Source organism: Thunnus maccoyii, chromosome 14 (genome assembly GCF_910596095.1).
Source record: "Thunnus maccoyii chromosome 14, fThuMac1.1, whole genome shotgun sequence".
Lineage (NCBI taxonomy): Eukaryota > Metazoa > Chordata > Actinopteri > Scombriformes > Scombridae > Thunnus > Thunnus maccoyii.
Genome location: NC_056546.1, coordinates 401,105 through 426,104, shown reverse-complemented (window position 1 = coordinate 426,104; position 25,000 = coordinate 401,105). Strand labels below are relative to the sequence as shown.

At 45.3% G+C, this 25,000-nt stretch overlaps 1 protein-coding gene across 3 annotated transcripts in view; it reads right to left on the bottom strand.

Annotated features, from left to right (window-relative positions):
• Positions 1 to 988: 988 nt before the first annotated feature.
• Positions 989 to 25,000, bottom strand: part of ninl (ninein-like) — a 55,990-nt gene continuing 31,978 nt past the window's right edge. For all 3 annotated transcript variants that reach the window (XM_042432667.1, XM_042432668.1, XM_042432670.1), the window contains exons 13-32: positions 21,227 to 21,313; positions 20,839 to 20,847; positions 19,142 to 19,322; positions 17,151 to 17,219; positions 16,871 to 16,995; positions 16,706 to 16,786; positions 15,940 to 16,085; positions 13,996 to 14,133; positions 10,774 to 12,219; positions 8,898 to 9,002; positions 6,168 to 6,237; positions 5,923 to 6,090; positions 5,725 to 5,820; positions 4,806 to 4,919; positions 3,929 to 4,075; positions 3,666 to 3,824; positions 3,021 to 3,134; positions 1,987 to 2,187; positions 1,796 to 1,909; positions 989 to 1,710 (exon numbers count right to left, since the gene is read on the bottom strand). In XM_042432667.1, coding sequence (XP_042288601.1) covers positions 1,519 to 1,710; positions 1,796 to 1,909; positions 1,987 to 2,187; positions 3,021 to 3,134; positions 3,666 to 3,824; positions 3,929 to 4,075; positions 4,806 to 4,919; positions 5,725 to 5,820; positions 5,923 to 6,090; positions 6,168 to 6,237; positions 8,898 to 9,002; positions 10,774 to 12,219; positions 13,996 to 14,133; positions 15,940 to 16,085; positions 16,706 to 16,786; positions 16,871 to 16,995; positions 17,151 to 17,219; positions 19,142 to 19,322; positions 20,839 to 20,847; positions 21,227 to 21,313 — 3,762 coding nt within the window. In that variant the 3' untranslated portion in view covers positions 989 to 1,518. The remainder of the gene's footprint in view (positions 1,711 to 1,795; positions 1,910 to 1,986; positions 2,188 to 3,020; positions 3,135 to 3,665; positions 3,825 to 3,928; positions 4,076 to 4,805; positions 4,920 to 5,724; positions 5,821 to 5,922; positions 6,091 to 6,167; positions 6,238 to 8,897; positions 9,003 to 10,773; positions 12,220 to 13,995; positions 14,134 to 15,939; positions 16,086 to 16,705; positions 16,787 to 16,870; positions 16,996 to 17,150; positions 17,220 to 19,141; positions 19,323 to 20,838; positions 20,848 to 21,226; positions 21,314 to 25,000) is intronic.

Genomic DNA, 25,000 nt, shown 5'->3' with positions numbered 1-25,000 from the left:
ATCGATCGATTGATTATCAGCAGAGTTTCTTACATTTTCTTCATCAGATTGATTTTCTATTGATCAGAGAAGTGATTGGTTATTGATCAGCTGAGCTGCTTCCATCAGATTCGACTCTCAGAGACTGAAAAACAACCTGAAACCATTAATGTGATCAAACTGGTTTAATGTGGTTTTCATGTGACATCATTATAATAATGCAGAGCTTCAGGAGGAGGTCTCACTCTGAGCAGGAAACACACACTGAAACTCTTTATTATAATAATTATAATGTTTCCACCTTCACAAAAATAAAAATATATATAAAACAAAACATCGATACATAAAGTAACATAATACTTCAGACTGGTGCCGTCCAGTTTACATACTGGTCAGACTGGTTTTCCTTCCTGTCCGGCAGCTTCAGGTGAGGAGGAGTCCTTACAGGTGACGATGATGATGATGATGATGATGATGATGATGGCGGCTCACCTGGCTGCTGCGTCAGAAAACGTTTTTTAAAACCATCACAGTAACATGATGAAAGATCAATAAGTGATCAGATTACTAAAACTATTGATTAGTTAACAGTGGATCAATAAACTAACAGGTTTGATATCTGATGACATCAAAACATTGATTAAACTTCCTGTCAGAACATTTGAATCTTTGGCATTGTCATTGTCATTAATCTGCTGATTATTGATTAATGATCAAACTGATCTGATTGGCTGATATATATATATAAATATAATATATATATTGATCTCCTCGCTGCGTGAATCTGACTTCTTGTTTCCAGAAATAAACACGTCGACTGATTTTCTGCTTCAACACCTCAATGAAGTCGTTTGATTGAAAGCTGTGAGTCGTGGTAGAAAGCTCCAGAGAAAAGCATGTAAGTGGACTTTGAGTGTCAAACGTTAACAGACGTGTAAAAACACTTTTTATAATTATATTTTGTGGTTTTGACTAAAAAAGTTCAGTTTTCTTGTAAAAAAAAAAGAGTAAAAATGTTTCCTGCTGCAGCCGCGGAGGCTGAATACTGGACCACGATTGGCTCCAGACTAGCTGTGATGTCATCGACCCTGCAGGTACGTCCAGGTGTAAAAGTCTCTGAGCTGCTGAAGACGTAAAAGCTTCTTCTTCTTCTTCTGCTGGCGGTAAATGTGAACGCCGGTGTTCCGCTGTGTTTGGAGACCCGTCACATTCTGAGACCTGCAGAAGCTTTTACTTCAATAAGTGGAAATACTTCATCACCAGTAAAAGTCCTGCATTTAAAAACCAGTAAAGTAAAGTTAACTGGAAATATTTATATTATACTTTTAGTTTCGTCCTCATGAAACCCAGAAACATCGGCTGATTGAAGCTTCGTGTGCAGACGGACGTCACACAGAAGCAACAAGAAGAAAAACATCATTTACATGTTCAGAGATTCTGGATCTTCAGTGAGGAAGAGGAGGAGGAGGAGGAAGAGGATGTGATTGTTGGGCTTCGACTACATGTGTCTCGGGTGTTTCTCGGGGCGGCGTTGAGCAGCTAGGTGGCGAGCGACGCCAGGACGACCTCACGCAGCAGTTTGTTGAGCGCGTTGATCTTCTCCTCCAGGAGGAAGTTCTTCTTCTCTGCGTGTTTCTGCCGCTGCTCGGTGACCTGCAGCGCCTTCATCAGCTGCGAGTTCTCCACGTACAGATCCTTCAGCATCACGCCGGACTTTGTGTTCTTCGCCATCTGCGAACGAGACAAACGCCGCAGTGAGAGCGCGGCCAAAAGTATGCGGACAGTCCCGTCTGTAGCATTAAACGCCTCCACTGACCTGCTCTTTGAGCTGCTGCACCTTCTCCTGCAGCACCAGCCACACTCCCTTCAGTTTGGTCTCCAGCTCCTCCATCCTGTGCTGCAGCGCCGCCAGCGCCTTCTCGTACTGGTCCTGAACACAACACACAGTCAGCTTCACTTTTTACTTATGCATCAACATGTAAAGTCTGAACCTGGTCGTGTGTTTACCTGCTTCGTGCTGATCTGGGAGCAGCTCTGCTGCGTCTGCAGCCTCAGCGTCTCCTCCAGCTGCTGACTCCTCCTCTGCTCCTCCTGCAGCTGAGCCTGCAGCAGCTGCACCTGCTGCCTGCAGCCTTCACCTGCACGCTGCTGCAGCTCCTGAAGCTGCCGCACGTGCTGCGCCTGCACCAGACTGAGAGCAGAGTCCGCCTGCAGGGAGGAAAACCGGGACACTGAGTTGAGAGGACAGGAAGTCTCTCCAGGAAGCTGTCACAACATTTAACACAAATTCAAGAAATCTCCGCAATATCTGCAATTATGATGTTGAGAGGACAGACACACGGTTGGAGGGAGAGGACAGACACAGCCGGAGGGAGAGGACAGACACACGGTTGGAGGGAGAGGACAGACACACGGTTGGAGGGAGAGGACAGACACACGGTTGGAGGGAGAGGACAGACACACGGCTGGAGGGAGAGGACAGACACACGGTTGGAGGGAGAGGACAGACACACGGTTGGAGGGAGAGGACAGACACACGGCTGGAGGGAGAGGACGGACACACGGCTGGAGGGAGAGGACAGACACACGGCTGGAGGGAGAGGACAGACACACGGTTGGAGGGAGAGGACAGACACACGGCTGGAGGGAGAGGACAGACACACGGCTGGAGGGAGAGGACAGACACACAGCCGGAGGGAGAGGACAGACACACGGCTGGAGGGAGAGGACAGACACACGGTTGGAGGGAGAGGACAGACACACAGCTGGAGGGAGAGGACAGACACACAGCTGGAGGGAGAGGACAGACACACGGTTGGAGGGAGAGGACAGACACACGGCTGGAGGGAGAGGACAGACACACGGCTGGAGGGAGAGGACAGACAGAGCTGGAGGGAGAGGACAGACACGGCCGGAGGGAGAGGACAGACACGGCCGGAGGGAGAGGACAGACACACAGCAGGAGGGAGAGGACAGACACACGGCTGGAGGGAGAGGACAGACACACGGTTGGAGGTCAGTCTGGGACTTGTGGTCCTGACCTGGTTCTGGTCCTGCGTCCTCGCCATCTCCAGCTGGTTCAGTTTGGTCTTCAGGTTCTGATGCTCCTGGATCAGCTTCTGGGTCTCCAGACTCTGGACCTGCAGCTCTGCCAGCTGACAACAACAACAACATCATCATCATCATCATCATCATCATCATCATCATCATCATCATCATCATATTACAGGGGAGGACAGATCCACGATGCAGACTCCAGTCTGTGTAAAGACCAGTTCATGGTGTCTGTGTGGCTCTGAGGGTCTACAACAGTCAGACTACAACAGTCAGACTACAACAGTCAGCACAGTCAAACACACACAGCAGAGTCAGTCAGCCTGGATCTGTATTCATGATCTCATCGAGCTGCTGCGGTTGTTGATCTGCAGCACACAGGAAGTCGTCAGCTGCATCAGACTGAAAACAGGACGAGACAAAGAAATAGGATCCGGAGGTCTGATGGAGGAACAGATCTCTGTGTTTAAAGGCTGATCAGGAAAACTCAAAGTATTCCAATAACTCTGCAGAGTTTGTAGATTTTCCAGCTGTGGACAGTTTCCTGTTTGTTACCGTTGCCTCTGACTGTAACACCTGCACAGCTGTCCAGATGTGGAACCGGTCTGGACTCTGCAGACGGACTCTCCTACCTTGTTTTGAAGCTCCTGGTTGTGGACTCTCAGTTTATGGGTCTCCTCCTGCTGAGTGATGGAGGCCTGCTCCTCCCGCTCCTCCTGCTCCTCCAGAGCCTGACGGAGCTCCTCTTTCTCCCTCATCAGCCTCCGGACGCCGGCCTCCAGCTCCTCCACCTGCCGACAGCCACACAGAGACACCGTTTCTTCACATGTAGTCCTGAGAATCAGCTGTTAGCAGCTCCTGGATTACTGTGAGAATCAAACCGTGGCTCTCTGACCTTGTTCTGAGCGTCCTGCAGCTTCCTCTGCGTGTCAGTCACTTCCTGGGCGTGGCCGAGTTTCTCGCGACTGACGGCGTTCAGCTGAGAGCGAAGCAGCTCGGCCTCCGACTCCAGAGAGATCAACGCCTGCTGCAGCTCCTCCACCTGACGACCAAAACATCCAGAAACCTGTTTAATGTTATATCCTGGTTCTACGCGGTTATCTGGAGGTTCTACGTGGTTATCTGGAGGTTCAACGCGGTTATCTGCTGGTTTTATGTGGTTATCTGCTGGTTTTGTGTGGTTATTTGCTGGTTTCATGTGGTTATTTGCTGGTTTCATGTGGTTATCTGCTGGTTTTATGTGGTTATCTGCTGGTTTTATGTGGTTATTTGCTGGTTTCATGTGGTTATTTGCTGGTTTCATGTGGTTATCTGCTGGTTTTATGTGGTTATCTGCTGGTTTTGTGTGGTTATCTGCTGGTTTTATGTGGTTATCTGCTGGTTTTATGTGGTTATCTGCTGGTTTTGTGTGGTTATTTGCTGGTTTCATGTGGTTATCTGCTGGTTTTATGTGGTTATCTGCTGGTTTTGTGTGGTTATCTGCTGGTTTTGTGTGGTTATTTGCTGGTTTCATGTGGTTATCTGCTGGTTTTGTGTGGTTATTTGCTGGTTTTATGTGGTTATTTGCTGGTTTTATGTGGTTATCTGCTGGTTTTATGTGGTTATCGCTGGTTTTATGTGGTTATCTGCTGGTTTTATGTGGTTATCTGCTGGTTTCATGTGGTTATCTGCTGGTTTTATGTGGTTATCTGCTGGTTTTATGTGGTTATCGCTGGTTTTATGTGGTTATCTGCTGGTTTTATGTGGTTATCTGCTGGTTTATGAGTTGTGACCTTGTTGTTTCGGTCGTCGGCCTCTCTCAGCAGCTTGGTCTTGTCCTCCTCCAACAACTGCTGCTTCAGAGTCACACTGCTGAGCTCCACCTCCACCTCTGACAGACGACCCAGCTGACAAAATAAATAAATAAATCAGCAGTCAACAGACTTATTAACATGCTGCGTTAAACATCAAAGATTATGTTCTCATAATCTCAACTCAAGGTCCACAAACTAGCTTCTTCAATTAGCTGTTAGCTGGTTACATACAGGTGTCTGCTCTGAAGAAGACTGTTTGGTTTGTTAAGTGGCTCCGCAGCCTGCTAGTTAGCTTAACATGCTGTTAGCCGGTTATTGTTGGCTAGCATGATGTTTGATGATTGAGTTGAGATGCAGTGACTCCAGAGAGCCGTGGTGCAAACTCAGGCAGCTGACCAGGTGCAGGGTTTGTTTTTTCTAATAATTATCATCACTTCCTCCAGGAAATTAAGACTCTGTGATCGCAATAATTAACACAAATTCAAGAAATCTCCACAATATTTGTGAGAGCTTTAAACTGCGTGAAACGTCCAAATCAGCAGCTGCTTGTGGTTTGGACCAATCGTGGCGTTTGGTGATGCGGTGACTACAGCAGAACAATTCCCAATGTTCCCAAATGTTCCCAAATGTTCCCAAATGTTCCCAAATGTTCCCAAACAATGAAACTGTTCTTGTGACATTGTGTTCGACCACAAGCTGAAATCTTCACTGGACAGAAACTTTTCTACCACGAAGCAAAAGAAACTGCGATGAATAAACAACCAATCACAGACTGGAGCGGCTGCATCAAGGCCCGAAGCAACACTTTGTCCTTCATTTACCCTTCAGGAGGGATAAATAGTAGTAGTGCTAAAAGGTTAAAGGTCAATGCTGGTATGCTATGCTAACGTTAGCTCACCTTGTCCTTGCAGCAGCTCAGCTCTCTCTCCAGCAGCTGTCTCTCCTGCGTCCAGACCGCCTGCTGCTGCACCGTTGCATCCTGCAGCTGCAGCACCTGAAACAGCAGCCAACTGTCAGCCAATCAGAGACGAGGACGAGGGGACACGCCCTGTCCAGTTCCCAAACAAACAAACAAACAAACAACTGTGAAACTCACCGCAGCGCCCCGCTCCTCCTGCTCCTTGGTAACCAGCGCCAGGCGCTCCTGCAGCATCCGGACCGACTCCTGGTCTCCACGGAGACGGGCGCTCAGCTCGGCGTTGTCGTTGCTGAGCCGCAGGTTCCTGCCGCTCAGATCCAGGACTTCCTCTCGGTACCTGGAGTTCTGCAGGCGTCACAGAAGAAGAGTTGAGGGGTCAGAGGTCACAGTCTGTAGCTTTGTAAGGATCGATGGTTTCTCACCTCTTTGTGCAGCTTCTCCTCTTCCTCTCTGCTCCTCTCGTGTTCTCGCTCCATCTCCTCCAGTTTCCTCCTGACGGCAGAAGCAGCAGGATGTTTTATTTATTTCAGGTCAACTGTAGATAAAAGATCTTTCACTGTTTCACTGTTTCTGCAGCTTCAACATTTAAGACTTTAAGACATTTTTAAGACCAATTAAAAGTATGAAAGGTGAAGAATAAGAATAAGATTGGAATTATTTACCAGCTGTGATGTGAAATAAATGTCCATTTATTTAAATGTATTTCACAATAATATAACTGACAAGTCATTGATCATGAATCAGGACCTGGACGTGGATAAATGATGAACGGATGCATAAAAAATAACTCATTCATTGAAGCTCAGAGGTTTGCATTTAAAAAAGATTATAAACAACATTCATGTTTTCGGCTGACTAGAGAACATGTTTACATGTTCAGGTTAAAGATGCGTCACAGTAACACACATCAGGGTTTTCAGCTGTTTTATATTATTGTTCAGATTTACAGACATTTTCTTCAGCAGCTATCATGTGACAAAAGATAATCAACTTCTATTCCAGATGTTCCGTATCTCCTCAGCGATCTGCTGCCAGTATGAATGAATTAAAGCTGTTTATGTTATTTGAATTGAAGGTGTTTATGTTATTTGAATTGAAGGTGTTTATGTTATTTGAATTGAAGGTGTTTATGTTATTTGAATTGAAGGTGTTTATGTTATTTGAATTGAAGGTGTTTATGTTATTTGAATTGAAGGTGTTTATGTTATTATCACCAGCTGCAGAGCAGGAAGTTGTTACATCATCATGTGAAACATTAAAATGATAAATCAATATTTAGATCGTGAGCTACGGTTCATTTATCTCTCAGCCTCCTGAAGAAGTGATGAAACTCAGTGTTTAGATGTAAAATATCCATCAGGAGGAAGAGCCGCTCGACCAATCAGAAGATCGACGGTTCGATTCCCGAACTGTCGACATGTTCAGGTGTTTCACCTCAACGTGTCTCATTAATCTCACTTTTCATTTTTATATTATTTTATGTTGTTTAATTTGATTTTATTGTCATTACAAGTTTAATTGTGTTTTTATTTGGTGCCGTCGTTTTACTACGTTGATGCACTTTTACCTGTTTTACTCTGCAGTAACTCTCCTTCTTCAAACGTTAATAAATCGTCTTTGAACAGTGAAATGTGATCATTTCACTGCAGCACAGATGAATTAACATGTTTCCTTGAAACTAGCAGAACAATCATAAAACCTCCATCAAACATAATCTAACCTTCAAATTAGATTGAAGCCTGTTTGAAACTAGATTATTTAAGAACACCAGCACAGTCAAAGTATCACGATACAAAGTGCTGGAGATTGTGTGGAGCTGAGAAAGCGGATCACTTCCATGTGTTCTGGACTCGTCCCTCCATTCGTACCTACTGGCAGGAGCTTAGAAAGTGTATTGAAGGTAAATCTTCCACTGACATTTGAGGTGTTATACTGGACATAGATTTAACAAGATTTGGGGACAAATATATTTACAGAACAATGCTGATTGCAAGTAAAAAAGCGATTAACGGAAAGTGGTTGAAGAATGAGGTGCCTGAGGTCGAGGACTGGGTTGAGGTTATGGGATGGAAAAGTTAACTTTCTCTGTGAGACTGGAGATGGACAGATATGAAAGAATTTGGGAAAATTGGATAGAGTACATAAAACCAATTAGATTAGACTTTATCTGAGATGTTCATCATGGGAACAAAGACTAGTTCATATTTCATAGCTACAGATGTTGAAAGGTTCTGTTTCTTTTCTTTTTATTTTATTCTATTTCACAATATCTGCAAAATCGATCACATGGTAGAACTCTGTTAATTCAACTGGCCATGAGGTTTGGAAGATTGTGAATAACTGTTGTGCTCTGGACATGTGTATATGTATCCATGTATGGATATATAGCCATAGGTATATGAATAATATATTCTATATTTTATTTTATTTTACTTTTCCTCTTGATATGTATGAGTAGGCACGGTTATTCTCTATCTGGATCCAAAATAAAAGACTAAGGAAGATTGTTATGTTTAATTTAATAATATTATAATATCAGGAATGGAGAAAAGAATAAGTCATTGTGTACCAGTTGTAAGCAGAATGTGTGTGAACATGGTAAATAAAAAGAAAATTAAAAAAAAAAAAAAAAAGAAACTAGATTATTTAAAGTCTGAACCACTTTTAATACCTTCCTGAGATAAATAATAATATATAATATAATAACCTGCAGCGCAGATGTTGCTTGACAGGAATATTTATGTTTGATAAGAAAAAATAAGGTTTAACTTTCCTAAAATAAGATTTTATAACTTGTTTGCGCTGAAGGTTTTTTATCTGATTTACAAGAATTTATTTCTTTTATTTACATTTGACTTGTTTATATATGAACTTATTTCTGTTTGTGTCTCAGTTCATATATGAGCTCAAACCTTCCTCATTCTTGTACGGGGGGGGGGGGGGGGGGGGGTCTGCAGCTCTCACATGTATCTGTTTGATCATTTATGAAGCGATTCGGCCTCTGACTGTGACGCGTCTGTCAACGGTGTTCAGAAATCACTTTTCTGAAACGACTGACTGGCTGCTGACGTCCAACCTGCTGTTTCTGGGTCTCAGCCAGATGAAGGGTCAAAGGTCACAGCACCCAGACCAATGAAACGGTATTCACTGACCTCTTCTTGGCGACGTCGTCCTCCATGTTGGCGACTTCCTGCTGCAGGACGCTCAGTCGCTCCTGTAGAGCGCCGTTCTCTGAACGAACCTCCTCCAGCTGAGTCCTGCAGCCGGTCAGAACACACAGGTCAGAACAACACCTGAAAACAAACCGCAGCTGCTTCAGTCAGCTGACTGATGATTAGAGAAGACATTATTCTCATTAGTTATGCAAGTAAATCAACCTGACAAAAGACGCCACTGTGCTGATTCAAAGATGATCGTATATCACTGATTCATTTGCGTATTTAAAGATCAGCTGGAGGAAGACCTCAGTATGCTTCAAAGTGTTTATAGGATCATCTAACAGCATCTGAAACTGTCTCTACACAAACAGACCGTGTGAAAATGTGCGATGTTTTCCACATTTGTATGATTCATGGTGTCAAAACCACAAAGACTGAGTCGCTGTAGAGATCTGAGAGGCAGCCAGGAGGATAGACCAGTTCAGACTGACGTTGTCTCCTGTGGAGTACCACAAGGCTCTATATTAGGACCACTGCTTCTTTTAGTTTTACATGCTTCCACATGGAAACTGAATATAAAGTTCTGCTTCTATGCAGATGACATCCACATTTATATTTTTATCCTGCCTGGAGATTCAGACTGTGCACTCAGACTTAATCATTCTTAGATAGATGTTAGGACAGATGTTGGCTGTCTGAGAACAGATAAAACAGAAATGTTGATTACTGGTGTGAAAGAAAAGTGAATAGTAGGTTATCATTTTATAAATCTTTTGTATATATGTTACAAATGTTTTCAAACTAAGGAGTCAATGTTTGTTATCAACTGAATGTGATGTCATTGTCATTTTGGGGACACATGTTGGTGAAGAAATCCTGCTCCTAGTCTAGTTGAACTCTTGAACCTGTTTCTATCTGAGGGTTGCTTGCTGACCTCTGGGGTTAGCTAGAGATATCTTTGTCTTAAGCCTGCTGTTTTAGAGACCATACCTGTTTGTAAGAAGGTGTAATGGTTTGTGGAAGTGTCCATTTAGGGACCAGACTGTTTTTAGCTTTGCTTCTGGAGACGTATAAAGCTGTCTAGTTTGAGTTCACAATCTTTAGGGAAAGGACCAGCTGAACAACAAGCTTTCCCTCCAAAAATACAAGATGATTGTATTTTTGTTTGTGTTTGGACATTTGTATAATTGTTACTGATGATGTGATGGATTGTACAGTGTTTACAACTGCTTCAGCAAGTAACAATGTTTAATGCTTTCTTTATTCTTTCTCCAGAGAAAATTTCCACAACACTGGACCAAAACTTTCTATGTAATTTGTCAAAAGCTGAAATCTGAGTGTCACGTTTGACTCTTCACTCACTGCTGCCTAAAACTTTTTCCTTTATATTATAGTTATATTATAGTAATTTAGTCCAGTTCTTCCACTTCAACTTCTTTCAGTATTTCAACGATTTGAAATGTTTAAAACGTCACATTACTGTTCGTTTGAAGCACACCGAGGCCTTCAGGAATATGAAGCTCGTACTATGATAAACACAAAGTGCATCAAAGCAGAATTTGAGTGAACATTTGAGTTTAAAGATGAAGTGATGACACAGAAACATGAAGGAATTCAGTCTGTCATGCATTTGCCATTCGGTTAGAGATGAGGTGAAGTGTTAAAGCATTCCAGGACTGGACTCAGTCTGCAGCGGTGCATTGTGGGCGACAAACTGATCAGCGTTTCATTCTGTTAGCAGAGTTTCTACCTTTGGAAACGTCTCAGTCACATGATCGATGCAGTTAGTCATTCATGTACTCAAGAGTTTAAGCTGCAGATGGAGGTTAGTCAGCGTTCAGGTGGAGCTGGTCTCATGCCCCACACACACCTGTGTGGACTGGCCGGGTCCATCACCTCCTCCAGGGCGAGGACCAGCGTCTCCAGCTCCATCAGCTGCTGCGTCATCTTCCTCTTCTCCTGGTCAAAGTCCTCCTCCCTGGTCCTCAGCTGGTTCTGGGAGTCTTGCAGGGCCCGCTGCAGCTGCTGGACGTCGCCGCGGTGCTTCTCTGAGGACGCCTCAGCTCGCTGTAAGAGCTCGCCGGTGTCCGCCGTCCGGGCTTGGAGCCGATCCACCTCGCTGGTTCTGGAGTTGAGCTGTCTCCTGAGGTCCAGGACCAGGTCTGCGGTGTTGTTGAGCTGGGCGCTGACATCTCGGAGGTGGTCTCTGAGCGAGGTGATCTCCTCCTCCATCTCTACGATCTGGGTGGAGAGCTGGTTGGCCAGCCGGGTGTAGCTCCCGCTCTCCTGGCTCAGACGGCCCACCTCCTCCCTCTCCTCCTGCAGACTGGAATGGAGCTGCAAGGTCCTGGTCTGCTCCTGCCTCAGAGCCTCTTGTAGACTCTCCTCAGCACTCCTCCTCCTGCACAACTCCTCTGAGACTCTGTCCAGCTCCAGCCGCAGGTTGTCTACAGCCATGGCCTGCTCCTTCAGGTCCTGGATCAGCCTGGCACGGTCCGTCTTCAGAGAGTCCAGCTCTGCAGTCAGTCTGGAGAGACATTCCACTTTGGTCCTCATGGCCTCCTGCAGGGCTTCCAGCTCAGAGCGCAGCGCGCTGACAGTCTGCTGCTGCATGAATGCATCAGAGAGGTGGCTGCAGTTATCAGCCACCAACTCCCCGTCCTGCAGGAGGCTGTCCGACGCAGCCTGGAGGTTTTCCTGCTCCTCCTCAGAGCTCCTCACCTGCTGCAGCTGCTCCTCCGCAGAGCTCCTCACCTGCTGCAGCTGCTCCTCCTCAGAGCTCCTCACCTGCTGCAGCTGCTCCTCCTCAGAGCTCTTCTCTGAGATGAGACATTTATTGAGAACCTCGTGTGACTCCAGGAAGGAGATGCTCTCCTCCAGCTGAGAACAGGCCTCCTCCAGTCTGGCTTCCAGCTCGCAGCACCGCTCACCAGAAGCTTTGAGGTCGTCCTCTAACTGACCACAGCGCTCTCTGAACTCCTGTAAGCTGGCCTCTGATTGGCTGATATTCAGGCTTGAGGTGTGTATGAGCTCCTGCAGACTGCAGACCTGCTCCCTCAGCAGATGGACCTCCTCCCGCCGCTCCTCCTCCATCCTCTTCTTCTCTGAGGAGAACTCAGAGCAGATCCGAGCCTGTTCCTCCCTCGCTCTCTCCTCACACCGGAGCTTCTCCTGCTCCGATTGGATGAGCCGGCTCTCCCAGAATCCTCTCTGGTCGTGCAGCTGCTGGCGCTCCAGGTGGAGCTGGTGGAGGAGGCGGCGTTGACCCTCAGCGTGCTGCAGCTTCATCTGAGAGAGCTGCTGCTCTGCCTCCTCCCTGCTCACAGCGTTAACACACAGCGAGCTGCTCAGACGTCTGTTAACTGATGAAACTGCTGACATGTTGCTTTGTTCATATTCATAATGAATCAGATTAGAAAATACAGCGAATTCTCTCCATCTCTGGTTCAGTCTCAGCTGTTTCCTGATGAACCCTCCGTACACCCGAACTCCACCCGTACACCCGAACTCCACCCGTACACCCGAACTCTACCCGTACACCCGAACTCTACCCGTACACCCGAACTCCACCCGTACACCCGAACTCTACCCGTACACCCGAACTCTACCCGTACACCCGAACTCCACCCGTACACCCGAACTCTACCCGTACACCCGAACTCCACCCGTACACCCGAACTCCACCCGTACACCCGAACTCTACCCGTACACCCGAACTCTACCCGTACACCCGAACTCTACCCGTACACCCGAACTCTACCCGTACACCTGAACTCCACCCGTACACCTGAACTCTACCTGTACACCCGAACTCTACCCGTACACCTGAACTCTACCCGTACACCCGAACTCCACCCGGACACCCGAACTCTACCTGTACACCTGAACTCCACTCGTACACCCGAACTCCACTCGTACACCCGAACTCCACCCGGACACCCGAACTCTACCCGTACACCTGAACTCCATCCGTACACCTGAACTCTACCCGTACACCCGAACTCCACCCGTACACCCGAACTCTACCCGTACACCTGAACTCCATCCGTACACCTGAACTCTACCCGTACACCCGAACTCTACCCGTACACCTGAACTCTACCCGTACACCTGAACTCCATCCGTACACCTGAACTCCACCCGTACACCCGAACTCTACCCGTACACCTGAACTCCATCCGTACACCTGAACTCTACCCGTACACCCGAACTCCACCCGTACACCCGAACTCTACCCGTACACCTGAACTCCATCCGTACACCTGAACTCTACCCGTACACCCGAACTCTACCCGTACACCTGAACTCTACCCGTACACCTGAACTCCATCCGTACACCTGAACTCCACCCGTACACCCGAACTCTACCCGTACACCCGAACTCCACCTGTACACCTGAACTCTACCCGTACACCCAAACTCCATCCGTACACCTGAACTCTACCCGTACACCTGAACTCCACCCGTACACCTGAACTCCACCTGCCCAGCAGCAAACAGCAGACACACAGTTAGAGATTCGCTGAGCAGCTGAAGGGATATTTTAGTTGTTGGAGATCATCAAGCTGATAATATGTTTTGTTTTCAGCTTGTTGCGTTTTATTAAAAGTGGCCAAATGTCATTAATGAAGCTTCAATAAGAAGTTTTCGTTTCCTAAACTCAACCAAACCTGAAACAGAGACGTGTTACATCAGAAGACACTCTTCTGGTTTCTTCTTGTCAACCTGCTCTGTTGTTAGCATGTTAACATGTGAATTTAAACTATAAAAGGACCGAGAGCAGAACCCTGAGGAACCCCACAAGTCATTATTAACTCTGTTAATGTGATGATCCTGCTGGATGTTTGCTAACATGTTAGCTACAGCTACATTATTAGATGAAATGTCAGATGTTGTGTTTACAGGTTGTTGTGAAGTGTTTATAGATTGTTTGGTCCATCGATCTATTTTCATCCTTTTCCTCCATCATGTTTATTAGTCTATGAACAACTGAAGGCTGCTCTTGTCTACCGTTTCCCTTTCAACACTGATGATACATTTATTTTAGACGTTTAGAGTAAAAACCTCCCAACAGTGTTACGTCACCACCCACCTGACCAGCATCACCTCCTGGTCCATCTTCAGCTTCAGCTCCGCCTCCAGCTGGTCCTTCTCGGCGCTCAGCCTCTGAACCAGATTACTGATCTCTCTGGCAAAGTTCTGCTCCAGCTCGGCCCGCTCCCGATGCATCCTGTGAACACCAGACACAAACTGTCAGACTGTTTCCAACAGTAAGAGCTTCCATTTAGGTCAATTTAACTTTATTAATCAATACGATTCTGCTTAAAGGCTGCGACTCCTGTCATTTCATCTAAAGAAGGAAAATATGTAGAAAGAAAACAACAGCTGAATTTGAGACTAAAACACACGAGAAATAAAAACTATGAAAATGTAATAAAATATAGAGTGAAATAAAAATTAGATTAAAAAACAAAGAAATAATATCAATAAGATAAAAATGTACAACATGAATACTATAAAATAAATAAGTGAATAAAATAAGGTAAATGATGTCTATAAATCATCTTAATAAAGCTGAAGATGTTTGAAGTGTTTAAAGCTCTCAGATCAGTCGGAACAACTAACAGACTCCAGAAACACGACTCAGGATTAAATAACAGAAGATAATTCTCCATCTTGACATTAACAAGTTGAAGGTTTTCTGTTTTCATTTTTCTTTGACTTGCATCAACATTAAGCGTTTGTTTTGTTTGTTTGTTTGTTTTTTTAAATGGCTCTTCAGAGAAGATGAATCTGGATCTCGGTGTTTGAGTCTGGTTACGCAGAGTCCAGATGTTCTGTGGCAGTAAAGTTAAGGAGACGACATCAGAATCAGAAAACTCAGTAAATGAGATCGACTGAAGACGTTAAACGGACTAAATCTCTTCTTCCTCTTTCAGTCTGGACAGAAACCTTTGAACCGTCAGTAACTGATGTTTACTAGTGAACAACAACTCTGACTCATCATATGTTGAACTCGTTAGCAAACAGCTGCTTATTTCCACATCCAGCAGTTACGGAGCAACATTATGGTCACATTGGTAACGTCAGTGATTAGTTGTGGGGTTCCTCAGGGTTCTAGTCTTGGTCCTTTATAGTTTGGATCTGGTTAAAGCTGCCTGAACTTGTTTTCAGCAGAATAGTCTGTAAAAACTACTGTCATATTATCAGCTTTTAAAGTACTTGTTGCTAACATGTTAGCAGTTACAGGGCAACATTATCGTTCATGTTTCTGTCCAATATTCTCTCTCTTTTAGCTGTTTCTGCTCTCTATCAGCTCCTGAGGGAAATATCTGGCTCTTTAGCTGCTAAATGCTCCACTATGTTCACCAGCTAGTCTACAGCTGACTGTGAGCAGCTAGTCTACAGCTAACTGTTAGCAGCTAGTCTACAGCTAACTGTGAGCAGCTAGTCTACAGCTAACTGTTAGCAGCTAGTCTACAGCTAACTGTGAGCAGCTAGTCTACAGCTAACTGTTAGCAGCTAGTCTACAGCTAACTGTGAGCAGCTAGTCTACAGCTAACTGTTAGCAGCTAGTCTACAGCTAACTGTGAGCAGGTAGTGTTCAGCCGCTTTTAACAGCTTTTTCTCTGAAAACGACGCTATGAGACGCTGAGAGTGAACCAGAACAGTAAAGTTGCAGCCGGACAGATAAACAATGAGCTGAAACTCACTATAAAGCTCCGTAAAGCCGAGAGGAGCTGCAGAGTCTCTGTAGGTTCATCACTACGAGACACAACCAACAGGTTCCTACATAGACCAGACTGAGGGGGGGCGGAGATACAGTTCATGTTATAGATGCTTGAATGTGGAAGTTCGGCTCCTTCATGAAGTGTAAACTGTGTTTTTCAGATCTTTATTAGCGTTTGACGTCGTCTCAGTTTCTGTTTTCCACCAGGATTCCAGTTCCTAAACTTTTCCACATCATCGACACCAGTACAGAAACTCTCTGGAGGATTTCTGGGTGAAGCTGCATGTATGAGGTCGTCTTCCTCACCTGCGCTCCTGCTCGGAGCTCCACCCTCCTCCTCCTCCTCCTCCTCCTCCTCCATGTTGGATCTGCAGTTTGTCCAGCGCCTCCTTCAGCTGCTTCACCTGCTGCTCCGCCTGAGCTTTCTGCTCCTCCAGTTCACTGATCTCCAGCTGAGACAGAGTTTACTTTCTTTACTTTATTATTTAGATGATTAAAAACACATTTTCATTGTTGTTGTGAGTTGTTTGTGTGAATCACGACTACCAGCTGAACCTCAGTAACGATGCACTGCAGGAAACAGGAACGCTGCTAATAAATAACTTGATGTATTATATTTAATTACAAAACCACAAGAAGTTGTGAATAATTCAACAAAACAAAAACCTGCTGATTTTTGAAGGAGGTAAAAATTAACATGTTTAACATCAATTAAAGATTTGTGGTACATTTAGTGTTTACAGGCTGCACTCTTTAGTAAATATCATGTTAATTTCCACTCGCTGTGTTAGAGGAAGGAAACCTGTGTGTTTGACAGATGTTTGGCTGCTGCAGCTGTTTTCTGTTGTCGTGGAAGTCGGGACACTTTTATATGAATGATGCAGTAAATGATACATATTTATACTGTTTTATTGATCTGAATCTAAACCAACAAGAGATTATTGTGCATTTCAAAGATTATAAATACTGCAGGTCGACTATAAAACAACTCTAATTCAAAGGTGCAGAGCAGAAACTACTGCGTTAACAGTTTGAATGATTGATTATGAAGACTGTTCACTGTCCTGATTACCTTGAAGGCCTGAGAGATGTCTTTCCGTTCCACCTCCATGCTCTGCCTCATCAGCTCCTGACTGCGTTCGTAGTAGTTCACCTGGACCAGCAGGAGAAACAGAAACAGAGTGTTGGTGGATTTACTGGATGATAATATTTCAGTCTCAGCCTCCTGCTGCAGTACCTGAGTCTCCAGCTGGATGTGCAGCTTCTGCAGCTCCTGGTTGTGTTTCTGCTTCAGCTGCTCCAGAGCCAGTTCAGTCTGAATACTGACGGCGGGACCGGAGACGCCGTCCAACGAGCACAGAGCTGCCGCAGAGACACAAACATCAACTCTTAGAGAGCTGCTGTCTGCATGTTCAGTCACACACACACACACACACACACACACACACACACACTGGTCCCTGTGTGTTCACATTATTGTGTCCACCCCCTGTCCATCAGCAGGTTGTGTTTCTCACCTGTTTTATCAGCCGGCTGCAGTTTCTTCCTGACCAGAGCAGACGAGCTGCGCTGCATGTCTGAGTCGTCTGAAACACACAAATAAACACAAACGCACAAGTAAACAAACACACAAATAAACAAACACACAAATAAACAAACACAAACAGATCAGAAGTGGATGAAACAAAGTGAGACAGAGACACGAAGCAGAGACTCACTGTGAGACATGATAAACCCAGAAACACCTGAGAGAGTGTGTGTGTGTGTGTGTGTGTGTGTGTGTGTGTGTGTGTGTGTGAGTGTGTGTGTGTGTGTGTGTGTGAGTGTGTGTGTGTGTGTGTGTGTGCGGTGGGCGTGTCCATCTCTTACCTGAACAGGTCAGACCTGCTCAGGAACTAAACTCCAGTTTCTGATGTTCTTCTGATGTCACTTTGTTTTTTTTACTTTGACGCTGCGTCCTGATTGGCTGTGATTGGATCATGTGACGTGTGACACAAACACTCAGCTTTAATCCACATGCAGCCCAAATTTATTTTATTTTTATAATTTCACCAACTTTTCCACCTCAGCAAAGCTAAAAAATGTTTTTTTTCTAATTTCCAGCGTTTCCAGAATATTTCAGACACATCTGGACTGAAGCTGCAGGTTTTGTTCTTTATTCTGCGTAACTTTCTATTAAAGCTATAATATTCAACTAGATCTATGTTATATATATTTTATTGTTGTTGTGTTCTTACATCATCCCAAATGTTTCCAACAATATTGAAACCCAGAGAAACTTTAATCAGACATGTTTGTTTCATGATGTCGGCTGTCGATGGCGTCACACCTCCACCAGAGTAAACGCACACTAGATGCATCAGCATTATGGTTTCCCGCCACAATGGCGTCATAAATTGATTTTTATTCCATTTCAAGCCAAATTTTTACGGTACGCTTTTTAGGTCTTGGTCGTTTTAAACTTAAAACCAGATGAAGGATTTTAGTCATTGGACGTCTGGATCTGAAGTTATCAGAGAAACAAGCTGAGTAAACGTTAGCAGCAGCTCGGCTAGCAGCCTCTCTGAACGTCCTGTATCAGCTGAGTAAACGTTAGCAGCAGCTCGGCTAGCAGCCTCTCTGAACGTCCTGTATCAGCTGAGCAAACGTTAGCAGCAGCTCAGCTAGCAGCCTCTCTGAACGTCCTGTATCAGCTGAGCAAATGTTAGCAGCAGCTCGGCTAACAGCCTCTCTGAACGTCCTATATCAGCTGAGCAAACGTTAGCAGCAGCTCGGCTAACAGCCTCTCTGAACGTCCTGTATCAGCTGAGCAAACGTTAGCAGCAGCTCGGCTAACAGCCTCTCTGAACGTCCTATATCAGCTGAGCAAACGTTAGCAGCAGCTCGGCTAGCAGCATCTCTGAACGTCCTGTATCAGCTGAGCAAACGTTAGCAGCAGCTCGGCTAGCAGCATCTCTGAACGTCCTGTATCAGCTGAGCAAACGTTAGCAGCAGCTCGGCTAACAGCCTCTCTGAACGTCCTGTATCAGCTGAACAGCATCAGAGAAACACTGATTTTTAACTTGAAACTGTTTTATTCAGTGTTTTAACTGCTTTCAACCACCGGGACCTCTGCAGATCATTCAGCTCCTGGTAGAAACATCCTGAATGATGAACACTGAAGGAATCCTGACCAGGAGAACAATGAAGTTTAACAATGAAGACAACAACTCCCATGATCCTTCACTACTTCACACCGTCATCACACTTCATCTATTTTTGTTGTTTTAAATGAGACGCCTAACAGCTGAAACTACATATTGTGTGTTTAATGTCATCTAAGTGTAAGAAAAGAAACAGAACAGTAAGAAAAGGGACATAAAGTCTTTACTGAGTCCAACATGTTCAGGTTCAGATTCTTCATCGCAGTCATATTAAAACTTCAGCCTGACTCCAGACTGGCTTATTGTGGGCGCGTTGCTGCCTGTTGCGGTATGATGTTGTGTGTCAGTGTGTGTTGGTGTGTTACCGGAGTCAGACTCTGCGCTGTCGGAGCGTTGTTGTTGTTGTTGTTGTTGTTGTTGTTGTTGTTGTTGTTGTTTCCAGCTCAGCGTGTCGTTTCCTGCGGAGCGTCTGGACTTCTTGTTGCTCCTCTGACTCTTCAGCAGCTCCAACTCTGAGCTCAGCTCATCGTTTCTGTCCCGCAGCTCCTGAACGCATCACAACACACACACACACTTTCAGCAGCTACACACAGGCTCCATCCCAGCACTTTGAGTCATCTGGTTACCTTGACAACACCAAAACATGTTACCCACGGATATTTTACAGTTTTTACTTTCTTCACGATCTTGACTTGACGACTTGACGGCTTGACGACCTGACGACCTGACGACTTGACGACTTGACGACTTGACGACCTGATGACTTGACGACCTGACGACTTGACGACTTGACGACCTGACGACTTGACGACTTGACGACCTGATGACCTGACGACTTGACGACTTGACGACTTGACGACCTGACGACCTGACGACTTGACGACTTGACGACCTGACGACTTGACGACTTGACGACCTGACTACTTGACGACTTGACGACCTGACTACTTGACGACCTGACGACCTGACGACTTGACGACCTGACTACTTGACGACTTGACGACCTGACGACTTGACGACCTGACTACTTGACGACTTGACGACCTGACGACTTGACGACCTGACTACTTGACGACCTGACGACTTGACGACCTGACTACTTGACGACCTGACTACTTGACGACTTGACGACCTGACGACTTGACGACCTGACTACTTGACGACCTGACTACTTGACGACTTGACGACCTGACGACTTGACGACTTGACGACCTGACGACCTGACTACTTGACGACCTGACTACTTGACGACTTGACGACCTGACTACTTGACGACCTGACTACTTGACGACCTGACGACCTGACGACTTGACGACCTGACGACTTGACGACCTGACTACTTGACGACCTGACTACTTGACGACTTGACGACCTGACGACTTGACTACTTGACGACCTGACTACTTGACGACCTGACTACTTGACGACTTGACGACCTGACGACTTGACGACTTGACGACTTGACGACTTGACGACCTGATGACCTGACGACCTGACGACCTGACGACTTGACGGCTTGACGACTTGACGACCTGACACACACACACACACACACACACACACACACAACTACAGCCGTTTCCCTGGCAACCACAGCAGGAAACTAAGTGACCTCTGAAAACAGAAGTATAACGCCAGAAGGAGCTGATGATGTCACTGATGATGTCACAGACTACAGGTATGGAGGTGGGGTTAGGAAGAAGTGAGGTTACCAGACCTCTGTAGCCGCTCCAGGTGCATTGTGGGTAATGTAGGTGGCAGGTTTTGACAAAGAAGAAGAAGAATGCGTGAAATAAAAAAGACGATATCTGTGGTTCATTTTTAAAATACTGATGATGATGATGATGATCTGACTGCGGTGATGCGTTTGTGGAAGGTTGCAGTTACGTTCAGTTTGAGACTCAAACTCACAACAAAAGTCAAACAGATTCTCCACAAAGTCTACAAACATATTCAGAGTGTTGAAGATGTCTGGATGTTACTGTCACACACACACACACACACACACACACACACACACACACACACACACCAGCAGACTGATGTCTTCAGGTGTTCTCACCTTGATTTTCTGTCGAAGCAACGTGAAGCGTTCAGGTGCACAGACATAAAACAGACATTACAGCTCCTTCATCGTCTGTCACTCACATCACTGAAGTAAAAACATTCATCTCACTGAGTTCAAACTGAATCAACATGTGACTCTAGAACAGAGAACTGCTGAACACATTCAGTCTTCAGATGTATCTCAACGTTTTCTAGATCATTTACAAAGATTTCATTTATAATTTAATTGTCTCTGTTGCTTCTGTTCTATGTGCAGCTCCTCTGATTCATATTCAGAAGATCTTTTTTATATTTAAGTAGAAGCCAGAAATAAACCTGCAGCAGGTTTTTTTATTCCAACCATTGAAAACATTCAGCAGATAAACTGTCTCTGACTCTCTTACCCGACAGCGCAGCTCGTACTCTTTGATGATTTCTGAGAATCGCTCCTCATGACTCAGACCAGCGCCGGCCGGGTCCAAGCTGCCAAACTGTAGACACAAAACACAACGTAGTGGTTCAAGGTTGCTGTCAATCAATCAATCAATCAATCAGTCTATTAAGGCTCTTTTTGGTTTGAGCTGAAAAATAAAAATTTGTTTCCATCAGTCGCAGAAAAGAGACAAATGAAACTAAAGTCACAGGAAACGTTCATCAATCATTTATCAGCTACAAGGAGACGAGTTACCCTACACCGCCCAGCGTGTGTGTACGTGTGTGTGTGTGTGTGTGTCTCTGTGTGTGTCTGTGTGTGTACGTGTGTGTGTACGTGTGTACGTGTGTGTGTGTGTGTCTCTGTGTGTGTGTGTGTGTGTACGTGTGTGTGTACGTGTGTACGTGTGTACGTGTGTGTGTGTGTGTGTGTGTGTGTGTGTGTGTGTGTACGTGTGTGTGTGTGTGTGTGTCTCTGTGTGTGTCTGTGTGTGTGTACGTGTGTGTGTACGTGTGTACGTGTGTACGTGTGTGTGTGTGTGTGTGTGTGTGTGTGTGTGTACGTGTGTGTGTGTGTGTGTGTCTCTGTGTGTGTCTGTGTGTGTGTACGTGTGTGTGTACGTGTGTACGTGTGTGTGTGTGTGTCTCTGTGTGTGTGTGTGTGTGTACGTGTGTGTGTACGTGTGTACGTGTGTACGTGTGTGTGTGTGTACGTGTGTGTGTGTGTGTGTGTGTGTGTGTGTGTGTGTGTGTGTGTCTGTGTGTGTGTGTCTGTACGTGTGTATGTGTGTACGTGTGTACGTGTGTGTGTGTGTGTGTGTGTCTGTACGTGTGTATGTGTGTACGTGTGTACGTGTGTGTGTCTGTGTGTGTGTCTGTGTGTGTGTCTGTGTGTGTGTGTGTGTGTGTGTTCTTGTACTGAACAGTGAGGACATGTTGTTATTTACTTGTTTGTTCAGAACCAGTTTTTTTCTGAGTATAATCACATGAATAAATAATTAGTCTTTGTGTTGCAAAACAATTAAATAGAAATTTAGGATCAAAATATATAAAATTTATTGTGAAAAGCTGCACTGAGTTTAACATGAAGAGAGATGAAGATGTTAATGTAACGCACAGTGTTGTTCTCACAAGTATGCAAGTACTGTATGTGTGTGTGTGTGTGTGTGTGTGTCTAAATGCCAAAACACTGCCTGACACACACACACACACACACACACACACACACACACACGTAACTCCATCAGTATGTAATTTAATTACTATTCCAGTTAAAGTTGTGTTAACAGATGGTGTCCACTAGAGGGCATCAGAACGAGCTATAAACACATCATCATCATCATCATCATCATCATCATCACTAACAGAGTTCATGACTTGCTCTTCAGGGTAGTGTGTAGTAGTAGTGTGAAGCAGTGTGTAGTGTGTGTAACAGTGAGTGTGTAGCAGTGTGTGTGTAGTAGTGAGTGTGTAACAGTGAGTGTGTAGTAGTGTGTAGTAGTGAGTGTGTAGCAGTGTGTGTGTAGTAGTGTGTAGTAGTGAGTGTGTAGCAGTGTGTGTGTAGTAGTGTGTAGTAGTGAGTGTGTAGCAGTGTGTGTGTAGTAGTGAGTGTGTAGCAGTGTGTGTGTAGTAGTGTGTAACAGTGAGTGTGTAGCAGTGTGTGTGTAGTAGTGAGTGTGTAGTAGTGTGTAACAGTGTGTGTGTAGTAGTGTGTAGTAGTGAGTGTGTAACAGTGAGTGTGTAGCAGTGTGTAGTAGTGTGTAGTAGTGAGTGTGTAGCAGTGTGTGTGTAGTAGTGAGTGTGTAGCAGTGTGTGTGTAGTAGTGTGTAGTAGTGAGTGTGTAGCAGTGTGTGTGTAGTAGTGTGTAGTAGTGAGTGTGTAACAGTGAGTGTGTAGCAGTGTGTGTGTAGCAGTGTGTGTGTAGTAGTGTGTAACAGTGAGTGTGTAACAGTGAGTGTGTAGCAGTGTGTGTGTAGTAGTGTGTAGTAGTGAGTGTGTAACAGTGAGTGTGTAACAGTGAGTGTGTAGCAGTGTGTGTGTAGTAGTGTGTAGTAGTGTGTGTGTAGCAGTGTGTGTGTAGCAGTGTGTGTAGCAGTGTGTGTAGCAGTGTGTGTGTAGTAGTATGTAGTAGTGTGTAGTAGTGTGTAGTAGTGTGTAACAGTGTGTAGTAGTGAGTGTGTAGCAGTGTGTGTGTAGTAGTGTGTAGCAGTGTGTGTGTGTGTAGTAGTGTGTAGCAGTGTGTGTGTGTGTAGTAGTGTGTAGCAGTGTGTGTGTGTGTAGTAGTGTGTAGCAGTGTGTGTGTAGTAGTGTGTAGCAGTGTGTAGCAGTGAGTGTGTAGTAGTGTGTAGCAGTGTGTGTGTAGCAGTGTGTGTGTAGCAGTGTGTAGTAGTGTGTGTGTGTGTAGTAGTGTGTGTGTGTGTAGCAGTGTGTAGTAGTGAGTGTGTAGCAGTGTGTAATAGTGTGTGTGTGTAGCAGTCAGTGTGTAGTAGTGTGTGTGTGTAGCAGTGTGTGTGTGTAGTAGTGTGTGTGTGTAGTAGTGTGTGTGTGTAGTAGTGTGTAGTAGTGAGTGTGTAGTAGTGTGTAGTAGTGAGTGTGTAGTAGTGTGTAGCAGTGTGTAGTAGTGTGTAGTAGTGAGTGTGTAGTAGTGTGTGTGTGTAGTAGTGTGTGTGTGTAGCAGTGTGTGTGTGTAGTAGTGTGTGTGTGTGTAGTAGTGTGTAGTAGTGAGTGTGTAGCAGTGTGTAGTAGTGTGTAGTAGTGTGTGTGTAGTAGTGTGTGTGTGTAGCAGTGTGTGTGTGTAGTAGTGTGTGTGTGTAGTAGTGTGTAGTAGTGAGTGTGTAGTAGTGAGTGTGTAGTAGTGTGTAGTAGTGTGTAGTAGTGTGTAGTAGTGAGTGTGTAGTAGTGTGTAGTAGTGTGTAGTAGTGTGTAGTAGTGAGTGCGTAGTAGTGTGTAGTAGTGTGTAGCAGTGTGTAGTAGTGTGTAGTAGTGAGTGTGTACCTTGTCCTGCAGCAGTGTGTAGCAGTGTGTAGTAGTGAGTGTGTACCTTGTCCTGCAGCAGTGTGTGTGTAGTAGTGTGTAGTAGTGAGTGTGTACCTTGTCCTGCAGCAGTATGTGTGTAGTAGTGTGTAGTAGTGAGTGTGTAGTAGTGTGTAGTAGTGAGTGTGTACCTTGTCCTGCAGCAGTGTGTAGCAGTGTGTAGTAGTGAGTGTGTACCTTGTCCTGCAGCAGTGTGTGTGTAGTAGTGTGTAGTAGTGAGTGTGTACCTTGTCCTGCAGCAGTATGTGTGTAGTAGTGTGTAGTAGTGAGTGTGTAGTAGTGTGTAGTAGTGAGTGTGTACCTTGTCCTGCAGCAGTGTGTGTGTAGCAGTGTGTAGTAGTGAGTGTGTAGTAGTGTGTAGTAGTGAGTGTGTAGCAGTGTGTAGTAGTGAGTGTGTACCTTGTCCTGCAGCAGTGTGTAGTAGTGTGTAGTAGTGAGTGTGTACCTTGTCCTGCAGCAGTGTGTGTGTAGCAGTGTGTAGTAGTGAGTGTGTAGTAGTGTGTAGTAGTGAGTGTGTAGTAGTGTGTAGTAGTGAGTGTGTACCTTGTCCTGCAGCAGTGTGTAGTAGTGTGTAGTAGTGAGTGTGTACCTTGTCCTGCAGCAGTGTGTAGTAGTGTGTAGTAGTGAGTGTGTAGTAGTGTGTAGTAGTGAGTGTGTACCTTGTCCTGCAGCAGTGTGTAGCAGTGTGTAGTAGTGAGTGTGTACCTTGTCCT